The sequence below is a fragment of the Notolepis coatsorum genome (assembly GCF_963971535.1).
Source record: "Notolepis coatsorum genome assembly, contig: SCAFFOLD_211, whole genome shotgun sequence".
Classification (NCBI taxonomy): domain Eukaryota; kingdom Metazoa; phylum Chordata; class Actinopteri; order Aulopiformes; family Paralepididae; genus Notolepis; species Notolepis coatsorum.
This window is the reverse complement of record NW_028171919.1, coordinates 259,730-276,436: the sequence shown is the minus strand read 5'-3', so window position 1 is coordinate 276,436 and position 16,707 is coordinate 259,730. Positions and strand designations below refer to the sequence as shown.

Here is a 16,707-nt window from a genome sequence, read left to right as displayed (position 1 = left end):
ATTCAAAAACGCACCGGACTGCGACGTAACGTTTTACCGTTTATTTGCTTGTTCCACCAGTCCACAACAACACACACTCGTTACCACAGCGCTTTACGGTATTTTCACAGCACTGTCGCAACATTACCGTAAAGCGTGACCACCGTTGTGATACACATACACAACAGTTAGCTCTCAGAACAGCCAGTTAGCCCGCAGCACCAGGCAGCAACGGTAAGCGTGTCTCCACTCTAATTTAATTTCCAGTGAAGCGGGGTTTCCCCTCCTCCTCCTGTGTGTAGACAACCAGCTCTGCGGCTCGCTCCACTAGTGACTGAGGACTGGTCTCGCCCTCTGCTGGCGCGCGTGTTCAGTGCACTACAACCAACCACTGTTAAAACTCCGTTTCACTGTAATATAAACTGAAACGGATCTTGTGATTTTGACGGTATTGGTTTTCAATACCATCGGGATTTCTAAATACCCTGGTATACCGTCATACCGTCATACCGCCCAAGCCTAACACACACACGCACACATATAAATACAGTACATAATCTCACACAGCACATACATGCATGTGCACAGACACACATACACAGAGACATACAGTACATACACACACACACATACACAAATACATACAGTACATACACACAGCATATACATGCAGGTGCACACACACACACACACACACACACACACACACACACACACACACACACTGAATACACAAATGTGGCTGGGGGAACTGATTCACTCAGCATGAATGGACTATACTGTAGGTCAATAAAAACAATACACACAAAAAAAACATAAAAAAAAGAAAAGATAAAAAAAATTATAATAATCCGATTAATTTAGATTATAATCGATTCTAACATTTTCAAATCGATGCAGTTGAATCGATGCATTTCGATTAATCGATGCATCGTTACACCCCTAATGTGCACACACACACACACACACACACACACACACACACACACACACACACACACACACACACACACACACACACACAGATACATACAGTACATACTCACACACAGCACATACATGCAGGTGCACACACACATACTGTACACACACACACTTATATGCATGTACACACGCACATACACAGTGAAAAACACAAACACTGCTTAACCCTTTCACTGCCACACGACAGAAGGTTAACCCTTTACTATCACACAACCGACGGCGATGCTCCATCATTAGCACCATTAGCTCCGCGGATGCAGCACAGAAACATCGGAGATCCATGCATTTTTAATGGCAATGACAGAACTCCGTCCCATTCACAATGACAAGGAGAAGTACTAGGGCTGACTCCCATTAGTAGAATAGTCGACTAATCGATCGAAAGGCACCGTAGTCGACTGCCAACCTCTTAGTCGAATGCAAACAAAAACAAAAAAATTATTATAATTATTTTGTATTATTATTATTATTTTTTTTTCATTCTTTCCAAAAGAAAAGAGGCCTAGAAGCGTGGCTAACGCTAATGGCACGCATACCAGAGGCTAACTGCCTACGAAAATAGGCACAGAGGCACTGAAAGAGGATTTCACCATCTAATGAACACACTAGACTAGACAAATATCAAGATGTATCCATCAGTGGACCAATTGCATGCTTTTGCAGAGGACAAGAAGCCTTCCGTCGACTCCTTCAGACATTAAGCACCCCCCACAGCCCGAATGGAATGATACAAAAAAGAAAAAAAAAATATTATAGGCTACTTTTATTTTTATAAATTTTTTTATAGTCGACTAACAGTTGACTATCGGCTAATTTCGTAGACTATACAAATCCTTAGTCGGCGACAGCCCTACTCTGTTGTCATCTGATTTCTCTCAAACCGGGATCCAGTCTATCCAGAAACCACTGGCAGCAGCGTTTTTTCTTTACTTATTTTTTTTTTATATTGGAAAGTAGAAACCGTTTGTTAGCAATGTTAGTGGAATTCAATGATGGGGTCAGTTAGCAGGTCTCCGAACGATCGAGCGTACAGTAGCACCGGCCAAACAGCCTCCTAATCATTTAACATCATTGTCATTTAGGGATGAATAGAGAACCCATTGACCTCCCCTAGGATTCCTACTTCCAATAGCGCAGCGGACTAAGCGTCTGGCTACCACCGCAGAGACAGTGGGATTGAATCCAGCTGTGGTGCCTCCAGCTTGGCCGAGCGTCCATACTGACACAATTGGCCGTGTTAGCGGGTGGGAAAGCCGGCGAGGGTGGGTCCTGGTCGTTGTAAAACAGCGACTCCTACAGTTCGGTCGGGGCGCCTGCACAGCAAGGGAAGGATCTAAGAGAGGTAGTGTGACCCTTCCACACGTTACACTCCCCCAGCGAGAGTCCGCGCTGCCAGGTGAAAAGAAGCGGTGGGCTGGGTACACATGTGTCGGAGGAAGCATGTGATAGTCTCCGCCCTCCCGGACCGACGGTAGGGGGTAGAGTGCGCAACGGCCAGGAGGGGGATTGGGAATTGGCATAACGACTAACATTGGGAGGGGAGAAAAATGGAAAAATAAGGGGGGGGAAAAGATTATTTTTCTTTTTATAATAATAACTCCCAGTTAGTGTCAAATCAGACAGACCTCTTAAACAAAGATAACTAAAGATAGTGTTAGTCCTTGTATCCAGAGCTCAATCAGTCAACTAGAGAATGCCAGCATGTTGTCTAGTGTTAGTCCTTGTATCCAGAGCTCAATCAGTCAACTAGAGAATGCCAGCATGTTGTCTAGTGTTAGTCCTTGTATCCAGAGCTCAGTCAGTCAGTTAGAGAATGACAGCATGTTGTCTAGTGTTAGTCCTTGTATCTAGAGCTCAGTCAGTCAACTAGAGAATGACAGCATGTTGTCTAGTGTTAGTCCTTGTATCTAGAGCTCAGTCAGTCAACTAGAGAATGACAGCATGTTGTCTAGTGTTAGTCCTTGTATCTAGAGCTCAGTCAGTCAACTAGAGAATGACAGCATGTTGTCTAGTGTTAGTCCTTGTATCCAGAGCTCAGTCAGTCAACTAGAGAATGACAGCATGTTGTCTAGTGTTAGTCCTTGTATCCAGAGCTCAGTCAGTCAACTAGAGAATGCCAGCATGTTGTCTAGTGTTAGTCCTTGTATCTAGAGCTCAGTCAGTCAACTAGAGAATGACAGCATGTTGTCTAGTGTTAGTCCTTGTATCCAGAGCTCAGTCAGTCAACTAGAGAATGCCAGCATGTTGTCTAGTGTTAGTCCTTGTATCCAGAGCTCAGTCAGTCAACTAGAGAATGACAGCATGTTGTCTAGTGTTAGTCCTTGTATCCAGAGCTCAGTCAGTCAACTAGAGAATGACAGCATGTTGTCTAGTGTTAGTCCTTGTATCTAGAGCTCAGTCAGTCAACTAGAGAATGACAGCATGTTGTCTAGTGTTAGTCCTTGTATCCAGAGCTCAGTCAGTCAACTAGAGAATGACAGCATGTTGTCTAGTGTTAGTCCTTGTATCTAGAGCTCAGTCAGTCAGTTAGAGAATGACAGCATGTTGTCTAGTGTTAGTCCTTGTATCTAGAGCTCAGTCAGTCAGTCAACTAGAGAATGACAGCATATTGTCTAGTGTTAGTCCTTGTATCTAGAGCTCAGTCAGTCAGTCAACTAGAGAATGACAGCATATTGTCTAGTGTTAGTCCTTGTATCTAGAGCTCAGTCAGTCAACTAGAGAATGACAGCATATTGTCTAGTGTTAGTCCTTGTATCAAGAGCTCAGTCAGTCAACTAGAGAATGACAGCATGTTGTCTAGTGTTAGTCCTTGTATCTAGAGATCAGTCAGTCAACTAGAGCAGTGATTCCCAACCTGGGGTCCGCGGACCCCCTGGGGTCCGCCAGGGGGCGCAGGGGGTCCGCCAGACCACAGATGATTTTTTTTTTTCTTTTTTTTTTTAATATTTTTATCATCAGAAGCATGAATAGTCTCTCCACTACAATAAAAAATAAAGATAAATAAATAAACATCTAGACATGATTTTTGAACGTTAACAGTAGGCTACCGGGTAGCCGCTAAAACGCGAATCAGTTGACTGTATCACTTTCTGTAGCTAGCCTAGCACGCTAGTTAACTTTCTCGGCTCGTCTGCAGTCAGCCGCCAGAGGCGAAAATGTGTGACAAACGAAAAGGAGATGACGGCAGCTCATCTGCAAAAAAAGTTAGGACCTACAGCAATCGCGAAAATTACATCACCATGGGCTTCACTGAGGGACCAGACAAACGACCTGAGTGTGTGATTTGTGGAGAAAAGTTGGCAAACTCGAGCCAGAAGCCCAGCAAGCTGAAGAGACATCAGGCATCTAAGCACCCAGAAACCGTTGGGAAGGATCCAGACTTTTTTCGGAGGAAAGAACAGTCTCTCAAGGCGAACAAGCCTGTTGATGTTAGAGTAGCGTGGAGCAGGGGTGGCAGTGATTTACAGAAGGCTACCGAAGCCTCCTTTGAGTGTTCGCTTTTAATTGCAAAAGCAAAGAAACCGCACAATATTGGCGAGCAGCTCATCAAACCAGCCTGCATCAAAATGGTTTAGAAACTGTGCGGCCCACAGGTGGCGGATAAACTAAAATCAGTACCACTCTCGAACAATGTAGTGAAAGACCGAATTGATAAGATGTCAAGTGATTGCGAGCAGCAGCTGTCAGAAAAGCTTAGAAAGGGTCCATTTGCCATACAACTTGATGAAACTACAACTGTCGCAGACGAGGCTGTGCTCATCGTTTATGTGCAGTATATCGAAAATGAGGATCTGAAGCAGGACATTCTCATGTCAGTCAACCTTACTACCACCACTCGAGGTGAGGATATTTTTACTGCAGTGGATTCTTACTTCATTCAACATAAATGCAAACCGTTCACCATTAGGGCCTGATTTGAGAGGATGAATACAGGATTTGAATATTGGCCAAAATTTTGAAATACATATGGTGCAAGATTAGATTTGTTGATTGAAGGCACAAGTCAAAGAAGCATAGTGGGTCTAATTATGATGCATATGCCTGTGTATAAGCAGTTTGTTATTAAAATGACAAAAAAAAGGTATTAAACCCAGCTAGGACAGATTCTCTCTGCTACTGATTGGAATTTCCTGTCTCATATTTAGTTTAATTTGTTGCATTGATTTGTTCCATAAATGCAAACCGTTCACCATTAGGGACTGATTTGAGAGGATGAATACAGGATTTGAATATTGGCCAAACATTTTGAAATGCATATGGTGCAAGATGAGATTTGTTGATTGAAGGCACAAATTAAAGAAGCATAGTGGGTCTAATTGTGATGCATATGCCTGTGTATAAGCAGTTTGTTATTAAAATGACAAAAAAAAGGTATTAAACCCAGCTAGGACAGATTCTCTCTGCTACTGATTGGAATTTCCTGTCTCATATTTAGTTTAATTTGTTGCATTGATTTGTTCCATAAATGCAAACCGTTCACCATTAGGGCCTGATTTGAGAGGATGAATACAGCATTTGAATATTGGCCAAACATTTTGAAATGCATATGGTGCAAGATGAGATTTGTTGATTGAAGGCACAAGTCAAAGAAGCATAGTGGGTCTAATTGTGATGCATATGCCTGTCTATAAGCAGTTTGTTATTAAAATGAAAAAAAAAAAGTATTTTATGGTATCTTATTAGGAGGGGGTCCGCGAATTTCATCAGAGATGTTTGGGGGTCCCGGGGGGAAAAAGGTTGGGAACCACTGAACTAGAGAATGACAGCGTTCGTGACAGGGGAGGGTTGAATTGGATGATACGAAATTGGGATGGGAGAAAATATAGAAAATGGGAGAAAAAGTGGACCAAAAAAAATAAAAAATATTGATCTGAAAACTCTTGTCCTGCTGGAACACTTTAGTGTTGAACGCTGTATTGTTGCTGTTCTGGCAGCAGGCATCCTGGACCAGTAGCAGCTCTCTTAGACAGTATTGATTGTGTCACAAGAAAAAAACATATATATATATATTGTTGTTGTTTAGACTAAGATAGGGGCTCACAGAAGCTGTGTTGTTGTTGGTGTTGTTGTTGTTGTTGTTGTTGTTGTTGTTGTTGTTGTTGTTGTTTAGACTAAGATAGGGGCTCACAGAAGCTTTGTTGTTGTTGTTGTTGTTGTTGTTGTTGTTGTTTAGACTAAGATAGGGGCTCACAGAAGCTTTGTTGTTGTTGTTGTTGTTGTTGTTGTTGTTGTTGTTGTTGTTGTTGTTTAACACTTTGGCTGCCGGAGGTTAAATTCATGATATACCATCCCTCGCCAGCTCTATTTGTCTATGGATAAGATCCCCTTCTTTGCAGGGCTATAACTTTTTAAATTCTATTGCAAAATTGCCATTATTATGGCCCATTCAAAGTCCTATATGTATTGTTCATTGTGTACCAACTTTAAACTTTTTCATTCACATATTCATAGTAAAATATGGTCTAAAGTATAAGTATGTTTTTATCGTTTTCTGCAGCTTTCTTCAGAACTTGATTTATAACCCCAAATGCATTATATTGATGATGAAATACAGTTTGGTAGGAATCTGTGCGAGATGAAAAATTTCAACTGGACGTACTTCTAGAATGATCTACGTATGATCTGATGATGACCGGATGGGCGGGGATCTTTATAATTCCGTGGGCAGCGTTAGATGATTCATCCAGAGTGGGTCATATGTTCATCATAGCAGTTTATATGGAACACGTTAGAATAAAACGCTGAATCTTACCGTATGTTCCTCGCGCCGTTGGACGATCAGCGTGGTGTAGACCGTTTTCGATTATGGGATGTTTATCCTGATGCACCATTTCCAGTTTGTATAATACTATATACGTCCAAATAACGTTGTTTATTGAGTTAGGGCGAGCAATTGATCATCCAGTGTGTTGAGATGGAGTCCGGCTACCGATCGCGAGTGCCCGGAGCACATAGGATGAGCACTTCCTGTTTGGCGCGCCCCTCCCTCTGCCGATCGGCCACCAGATGGCGCTCTCGAACCGTTAAACAGTTGATGGGACCTCACCAGTACATCTCAGGGCTCCGGAAAGAAAATATGATTTCGATCACAGATTTTTGAAATATTGATATCAAAGACGAGTTACGGCGTCCTCGGCACCTTGAGCATGGCGGGGAAGGACGCCTAAAAGCGTCTTCCGGCAGTTAAAGTGTTAAACTAAGATAGGGGCTCACAGAAGCTGTGTTGTTGTTGTTTAGACTAGGGGCTTCTTCATCATCATCATAATCGTCATCATATTAGCAACTCCTTACTGGGACATGTACAACCTGAACACATACAAAATATGTCACCTTAATAGACTGTATCATATTTATAGGTTATGTAGCTTGAGGACATAACACCTACTGTGTCTGCCTCGTGTGTGTGTGTGTGTGTGTGTGTGTGTGTGTCTCACAAATGCACATTGATACTTCCTCCACTTGCGAGGACAACTGACACCGTTCTCTCGCTAAACCCTTATCTTGACCCTCACCATCGCAGCCCTCATCTTAACCCTCACTCTAACCTCAGCCTAACCTGAATACCGAACAGAAAATGTCCTCACTTAAAATAATTGTACTCATCTTTCTATCCTTGTGAGGACGCACATGGTTATGTGTATATGTGTGTGTGTATGTGCGTGGTTTGTGTGTGTGTGCGCGCGCAGAAGTGTAACCTTGAACCAATTAGCTCCTGTGGTGGTAGGTGGGGGGTCCAGAGGGTCTAGCTCTCGGCCCCCCTCCCAGTGGGGAACCTGGCCAGTGGCAATTAGTTCACCAACAAGAGCCCTAATTAGCCCCCCGATGGCCTGGTAGCAGAGACCAGTACATACAGTAGGCTTTATAATGACATACACTAAGCTAGATACCGTTTAACCCTTTGGGTGAGTGCAAGCCATTTCAAATTTATGTCTCTCGCTTTCAGTGAGAGGTAGCCATCGTGACGTCATCGTCGTCTGAATGTTCGGCTCTTACCGTTCCCCGTCTCATTGGTTTGATCGTAGACTCCAGCCTTAATCCAGGGATGTTTCTGTTTTCGATCATGTGAATGGTCGCTTTTCCTGGGGCGACAGTGGCTCAGGAGGAGGGGTAGGGTTGGGTACCTTTCACAATTTGTCACAAACAGGTGATTTATGACAAATAGGGAGTCCACACGTGATAACAAAATAATTTATTTGATCCTATCTAAACAAAGAATAATTGACATGAACAACAACTGTGTGTGTGTATCAGAATCAGTAGTGAATGCAGTGTGTGGATGAGTGAGAAAGTGTGCTGTGGTGCGTGTGGTGTTAATAGTAGTATTGATATGTCAAAGGATTCCAAGTTGGGTGCTGGTACAACCTGTGCTTAGGAGTGGAAAAGCAGACAGCAGGGATTAGACCAGGACACATATATAATGGTGCTGCAGGCAGCTCTCTGCACTGCAAAGGTAGGCTGGTAAAGCTATGCCTCCTAAAATGTCTAAACGGAAGTACAGGAAGTACAGGCTACAGGCTTTCCGGTTTCGACAACACAATTATAGAAATGTGTGAAGTGCACAATATTTCCTCGTTTAAGCCACTGCAACGGCTTTGCCTGAAGAATTAACTATACATGACCGGGACGTTCTAGCTTGTTTGCCGACAGGATTCTGGAAAAGTTTGGTCTGTTCGGAGCCAGCTTCCAGGGGAAGTACATACACCGGAAATTCTACCCGATTCACACTTTCGGCGTAGTGCTTTACCAGTCTTTATCTCACGGAGGAGATAAAACTGGGAACGAGGTTACTGCACAGGTGAGACCAATTGCTCTAACGACCCACCCACTCCACCATGCTCTCTGAGTCAGCAGACTCCCCATTTGCAGGTAAGTGGGGTCGTCGGTGCGGCCGGGTAGCGCAGCGGACTAAGCGTCTGTCCTACCACCGCAGAGACAGTGGGATCGAATCCGGCTGCCGCGGTGCCCCCGGCTTGGCCGGTCGTCATACTGACACAATGGCAGTGTCAGCGGGTGGAAAGCCGGTGGGGTGGGTCCCTGGTCGTTGTAAACAGCGACTCCTACAGGTCGGTCGGGGCGCCTGCACAGCGAGGGAGGGAACTGGGGGAGGTAGTGTGATCCTCCCACGCGTACACCTCAACAATGAGAGTCCTCGCTGCCAGGTGAAAAAAGGCTCCTGGCTGTCTCCACATGTATCGGAGGAAGCATGTGATTCACGGCTCCCTAGACCGGCATGTGGGGGGCAAATGCGCGCAACGACCAGGAAGGGGAGGGGGGAATTGGCATAACGACTAAATTGGGATGGGAGAAAAATACAGAAAATAGGAGGAGAAAAAGTAGATACACCATTCTTTTTTTTTGAAAAGTGGGGGTCGTCACACATTTGAACCGATACCCAACGGTACCTTTTTTCTGTACTTTAGTCTCTAAAAATGTAATCTACCTACTTCAGTTGTAAAAAAAATTTAAATCCAAACTTCAATATATATATATATATATATATATATATATATATATATATATATATATATATATATATATATATATATATATAATATATGCAGAGAGTGTTGTCTGCATCTAGCTTTGTAAAGTGTAACAACACTTGCAACCGTTTTCGGCTCGCCATCGCCCCGACTGCTTTGTTGTTGAATCGAGTAAAACCCTAGGTAAGCTAAATGTATGTGCGCGTGAACGTTGACGTGAGCGTGCGGCACACTTCATAGGTTTTGTTTCGCGGTAAACGAAACGTTGACGTCATCGGACTTAAAAAAAACATGTGAATCGGTACTCGGTAGTACCGACGTGATTCGGCCGGTACCCTTAACAGTACCGGAATCGGTACCCAATCCTGATCCCTACTCAGGAGGTCAGAGCGGTCGTCTGCTAATCAGAAGGTTCCCGGTACGATTCCGGCTCCTGCTGGCTGTGTGTCGAAGTGTTCCTGAGCGAGACACTTAACCCCCTAACTGCTCTCAGTGAGAAGGTCGGCGCCTTGCAGTGAGTGATTGGGTGCAATGTGAGGCATACGCTGTAAATCACTATATATACACAGTACATTTACCTTTATTAACCCAATGTACATCAGAACAAAGGTCTGTTTTCCTCCAGTGTCTAGGGCTGTCCCCGACTAAGGATTTGGATGGTCGACTAGGATTGGCCAAAATGTGCGTTAGTCGACTATTGGTCGAAAAAAAAAAAAAAAAAAGTATAATATATATATATATTTTTTTATCATTCCATTTGGGCTGTGGGGGTGCTTAATGTCTGAAGGAGTCGACTGAAGGCTTCTTGTTCTCTGCAAAAGCATGCAATTGGTCCACTGATGGATACATCTTGATATTTGTCTATTCTAGTGTGTTCATTAGATGGGTGAAATCCTCTTTCAGTGCCTCTGTGCCTGTTTCTTAGGCAGTTAGCCTCTGGTATGCGCACCATTAGCGTTAGCCACGCGTCTAGGCCTCTTTTCTTTCGGAAATAATGATACAATATATATATATATATAATATATATATATATATATATATATATATATATGTTTTTATAATTTTTTTGTTTTTTTTGTTTTGTATTCGACTAAGAGGTTGGCCAGTCGACTACGGCCCCTTTCGACCGATTAGTCGACTAATCGATTAATAGGGGTCAGCCCTACCAGTGTCTATAAACATTACCAACGTAATTGCCCCAATTAAAACTCATGTTTGTGGCGTTAGTCCTTGTTTGAAGAGCTCAGTCCGCTAGCTGTACTGTGTCATCGCGAAGGTGCTCTTTAGGACAGGAGGAGTGCTTTAATTAGGACTGAGTTTATATGGCATGTTCCTTTAGTTGTCCTCCTTACGCTTCATAGCATTGGAGGACCACTCCATATGACTGTCTGCCCATTACATTTAATCTAGGCAGAGAGAGAGAGAGAGAGAGAGAGAGAGAGAGAGAGAGAGAGAGAGAGAGAGAGAGAGAGAGAGAGAGAGAGAGAGAGAGAGAGAGAGAGAGAGAGAGAGAGAGAGAGAGAGGGAGAGAGGAGAGGAGAGGGAGAGAGGGAGAGAGGGAGGAGGAGTGAGTGTATGAGGAAATGGAGACTTCCATTGTTTAATCATAGCATCACCTGGTGGCTGCTACAGTAATAGAACATCCCCATCCACAGATCGGGACACGCAATCTGGAGACATTCACTAGGATTCTCTTCCACAAAATAATACTATTAATATGCTTATTATTGCTTTTGATTATAATTTGACTACTGAGATTTTAACCTGCCGACCACATGGTTGACAACAACAGCATCACACAGGCTTGATCTCTTTTTCTTTTTTTTTACTTTGTGAAAAACTATTCTCGCAGTATTTTCTATTTCTTTCTTATTCTTATACCGGTTCTGATGTTCTGTGATTCCTTTGTGTCTCTTTGCCAGAGTCTCTATGTGAAGCTGTCCCATGATGCAACATGTGCCCCCAGCAGCAGCAGTGATGATGATGGCCACCCAGAGCGTTCCTCCACCATCATACCAGGAGAGCCAACAGGTTAGTGGTCTTCCCTCCATGATACCAGCTTTTCACCTTCCACAAAATGGTACACTGCCTATTATTAAATGTGTATTTTATGTTTCGCTTTCCGCAGACATAAAAAGACGAGACCGTTAGGAATATCAACAATTTCCTCAGATACTATATTATCAAATGACTAAGAAAGACTATATTATACGGCTAAATTTACAATAATTCCACCGTAAAAACGCCATTTAAACTCACTCACTCACTCACTCATTCACTCACTCACTCACTCACTCACTCACTCACTCACTCACTCAAACGTTATCATCACGCCGTAGCTCATGAACTCAGTATGTGATCCAAAACAGTAGGTCATTCATATGGACTCTTCTCGGGAACATAGTACACACAGACACGGGAACACGGTAAACACGACCCCCATTTGAAGGCACCATCAGACAGCTGGAATGTTCACCATAACTGCTACTGGAATAATGTTCATCCAAAAGAGCCCGTTGCCATGGTACCATCTAAACCTTTCACCCAACCAACCTTGGCTCATTCACCAAACCAACGCTAACACAGGCCTCTTCCTTACAAGATGGCTGCCTGCAATCAGTGGTAGCCACTTTCAAAAAGAAAAGGACACATTTCTGTGCAGTGGTCATCATTAATTTGGTCGTCCTCAGACGAGCTTGACAACGGAGTCTCCAGTCTTCTCGGTCGTCCATACATCCAGCAAGCTCCACAGAATTCTCCACTCCTCCGACAAGACTCTGGGATCGAATCCAGCTGTCAGCGGTACCTCCGGCTTGGTCAGTCATCCCTACTAACACAATTGGCCAGTGTTAGCGGGTGGGAAGCTGATGGGGTATGTGTCCTGGTAGCGTGTATGCCTTCGACGACGGAACTGCATTTCCGCGTTCGAGTTTTGCGCTCTGATTGGCCAGGTCATGTGACATGTGTGTAACGGATGTTCTGTCCGTGTTCTCCTTTCCTGCGTTGTGTTCTTTGTGTGAGAGGCTTAGGGATGAGTCGGCACACGTGAACACTGTTCAATCATTTATTTGATGGTCTTCAATGGAGGCCACCTGTATGAAATGGGTGGTCGAAATACCACAAAAGGAATAGCGTCAACATGTGTTCACTCGTCAAGTCTCCCACGTTGAATGCTTGTTGCAACTGAACTACATTACACAATAAATCGACATCTTAAGGCACACATACCTGTATGAAATGGGTGGTCGAAATACCACAAAAGGAATAGCGTCAACATGTGTTCACTCGTCAAGTCTGTTGACAAAGAACAACCAATTGACTATATTGCACGGTGAAATACACCGTCTAAAACCTCCAATTGTGCATATAACCTAACCACACCATTCATTACAACACTATTGAGTCATTATCATTTGTTAACATTGAATTCTTATACAAAATATATATACAACAGAGTAATACATAAAAGTGCTGCGCGCTACAATAGTCAAACGTACCTCCACGTTGAATGCTTGTTGCAACTGAACCCCCAAACCGGAAAAGGTTGCTTCTATCATCGCGCTAATAATTGACCCGGAAGGCGAAACTCTCGAATGTGAACTTTCTCAAGTTACGTTCAAATAAAAGTGCCTTAGGTATAAAGAAATAATAAATAATAATAACCACTTGGAGACATTTGTAAAAGGATTTGGTGACATTTCAATCCTTAATAAAATAATAAACAATGTCCAATTGACCTGGTTACATTCACCCCTCCTGAAATTTCACCAACATCCTGTGTCAGCAGAGCAAGGGGGACATACAAAGAGAAAAAAATATATAGGTAGTCTATCACTGACCCAAACTGGCACAAGATACAAGGACCCAGTCCCCTAGTCGACTCAAAAGTCACCCCCAAAAGAGGTTCAGAGAATAAAAAGATTGATCAAGTCTCAGAATTCCCTTAGACCAGCACGACGCCTGATACGCCACACCATTCTTGGCACTTATTAAAGAAATGATAGACACCTAAGAAAAAAAATTATCTGACCGGGTATCTAGTGCTCCAGGCTCTAGCTCCATCCCTCACACTCGTTCCTGAGCTATCACTCCTGCAACAGGAGGTATCTAGCATCTGAGTGTATAGAGAAAAAAACAGAAATCCCCACTAACACCCACTGGCTCCAAATAAAAATACATACTGGGTCTCTAGTGCTCCAGGCTCCAGCTCCATCCCTCACACTCGTACCTGAGCTATCACTCCTGCAACAGGAGGTATCTAGCATCTGAGTATCGAGAGGAAACAGAATCCCACACTAAGGTAGAAAAAAAACTGGAATACTCAATACTGTAGTAGAAAAAAACTTGGATGAATGAAATAATTATATTGCAATAATGGATTGACCAAACAGATCAATAACATTCACATTATGTACAATGACGATAACTAAATTTCCTACACATTCAATCGTAACATTATTTACATGACTTTTTTCTTTCTTTTTCCACTATTCCAATTGTCCATGTCCATGTCAGCCCAATCAGTGAACTGCACACTAAACCGTTCATCAGCCCACTGGCTTACCTGGGCGCGGTCCATGGAACCACCTGACATTTTCTCCTTTCTTAAAAAAAAAAAAAAAAAAAAGTTTATCACCGGCCACTAGATGGCAGCGTCTCACCACTGATGAATTGATGAGGCTGTGTTGGTTGACTGGAGGCAGCTCCCCGGTGAACGATTTGATAACGTTCTCCTTTCTTTGATCTTTATCCGGGTCACGGCACCAATGTAACGGATGTTCTGTCCGTGTTCTCCTTTCCTGCGTTGTGTTCTTTGTGTGAGAGGCTTAGGGATGAGTCGGCACACGTGAACACTGTTCAATCATTTATTTGATGGTCTTCAATGGAGGCCACCTGTATGAAATGGGTGGTCGAAATACCACAAAAGGAATAGCGTCAACATGTGTTCACTCGTCAAGTCTCCCACGTTGAATGCTTGTTGCAACTGAACTACATTACACAATAAATCGACATCTTAAGGCACACATACCTGTATGAAATGGGTGGTCGAAATACCACAAAAGGAATAGCGTCAACATGTGTTCACTCGTCAAGTCTGTTGACAAAGAACAACCAATTGACTATATTGCACGGTGAAATACACCGTCTAAAACCTCCAATTGTGCATATAACCTAACCACACCATTCATTACAACACTATTGAGTCATTATCATTTGTTAACATTGAATTCTTATACAAAATATATATACAACAGAGTAATACATAAAAGTGCTGCGCGCTACAATAGTCAAACGTACCTCCCACGTTGAATGCTTGTTGCAACTGAACCCCCAAACCGGAAAAGGTTGCTTCTATCATCGCGCTAATAATTGACCCGGAAGGCGAAACTCTCGAATGTGAACTTTCTCAAGTTACGTTCAAATAAAAGTGCCTTTGGTATAAAGAAATAATAAATAATAATAACCACTTGGAGACATTTGTAAAAGGATTTGGTGACATTTCAACCCTTAATAAAATAATAAACAATGTCCAATTGACCTGGTTACATGTGCGCCAATCGTGGGACAGCAAGTTCTGCGCCTATTTCCGGGTCTAACAGCCTGCAAACTACCTGGCGTTCTATCGCCATGCTCTAAGACAAACTTTAACCTTAACCAACTTCGAAAGAGCGCTTAAGCTTAACCGTCGGAATCAGGGCAGGCGTTTTATCGCCATGCTCTAAGACAAACTCTAACCTTAACCAACTTCGAACGAGCGCCTAAGCTTAACCAGGCGGAACTTGCGGTCCCACGATTGGGCGTACATGTCACATGACCAGAAATGACCTGGCCAATCAGAGACGCGGAAATGCAGTTCTGTTGTAGAAGGCATTCAGGCGCCCTGGTAGCGTCTATTCCAAACCCAAACGGTGCATGCTTCCGCGTTCGCGTTTTGCGAATCTTATTGGCCACTGCCGTTTCTGGTGCGATCTGATTGGCCACTGACGTTTCTGGTCATGTGACATGTGCGCCGAATCGCGTGACGCGCCCATTTCCGCCTCGACCAGCAGCAAACTACCTAACGCCCAGTTTATCACCGGTTAAGCTTAGGTGACTTTTTCGAAGTTGGTTAAGGTTAGAGTTTGGAATCAGGGCAGGCGTTCTATCGCCCGCTGCTCTAAGACAAACTCTAACCGTAACCAACTTCGAAAGAGTGCCTAAGCTTAACCGGCGAAAGAACTTGCCGTCACACGATTGGTGCGACCAGAAACATCAGTGGCCAATCAGAGCGCAAAACGCGAACGCGGAAGCATGCACCGGTTGGGTTTCGAATAGACGCGTCCTGGTAGTTCTAAATTGAGACTCCTACTGTTCGGTGGGGGCGCCTGTTCTGTTGGGAGGGGATCTGGGAGAAATAGCGTGAACCTCTGCACGTGTTATGTTCCCCCCAGTGAAACTCCTCGCTGTCAGGTGAAAAGAAGTGTACCGGAGGAGGCATGTGGTAGCCTAGTTCTCTACACCCTCCCCAGGCCAACAGTGGGGCAATGCGTGCGAAACGACCAGGAAGGGAATTGGCATAACGACTAAATTGGGATGGGTGAAAAATACAGAAAGCCCAAAAGTAAAAAGAATATATATAAAATAAACAATCAAATTAAGTCTCCACTCTTGCATTAAGTCTCCACTCTTGCATCTCCCCTAAGCACGTCCACGGATGTCGGCGTGGGACGTCCTCGTGATCGACGCTCGTGTGATAGTGATAGTGGTACAGTAGGTAAAAACACTGGAAAAGCACAATAATACTGTACTACTGTGATTTGTTTATAAAATCCAGTAATAACACACCAATTCATTACATTTCTGTAAATGTACAGTATATATATTTATATAATATATCATAATATTAGGGATGCACCGATATGAAAATTGGCCGCCGATACCGATACCGATTGTTCAACTAACACTATCGGCCGATACCGATATTTGTATATTTGTATATAAGTATTTGTAAAAAAATTTTTTTTTTTTTTTTTTAATTTTTTTTTTTTTTTTATGAAACTACTGTATATTTGTATGTGTATGTTTGTATTTGTAGGCCTCTTTACTTACTTAAAAAAAGGAAACATCAAGAAATATGTTTATGGTATCACTATCTCTCTCCCAGTATCGTCTTGCGGCCTGCAGAGGGATACTATTTTCTCAACCAGAGCTTTCAACCAATGCAATGGAACCATTCTTGCGGCCTGCAGCAGGATACTATTCTCTCAACCAGAGCTTTCAA

The 16,707-nt window shown here is 43.3% G+C and overlaps 1 protein-coding gene across 1 annotated transcript in view; it reads left to right on the top strand.

The window, feature by feature from the left end:
• Nucleotides 1–11,374: 11,374 nt before the first annotated feature.
• LOC311248154 (homeobox protein PKNOX2-like) overlaps nucleotides 11,375–16,707 on the top strand; it is a gene marked incomplete at its 3' end in the record, with an annotated part of 127,020 nt that continues 121,687 nt past the window's right edge. The window contains 1 exon segment of the mRNA XM_084339092.1: nucleotides 11,375–11,477. Coding sequence (XP_084195218.1) covers nucleotides 11,391–11,477 — 87 coding nt within the window. The 5' untranslated portion in view covers nucleotides 11,375–11,390.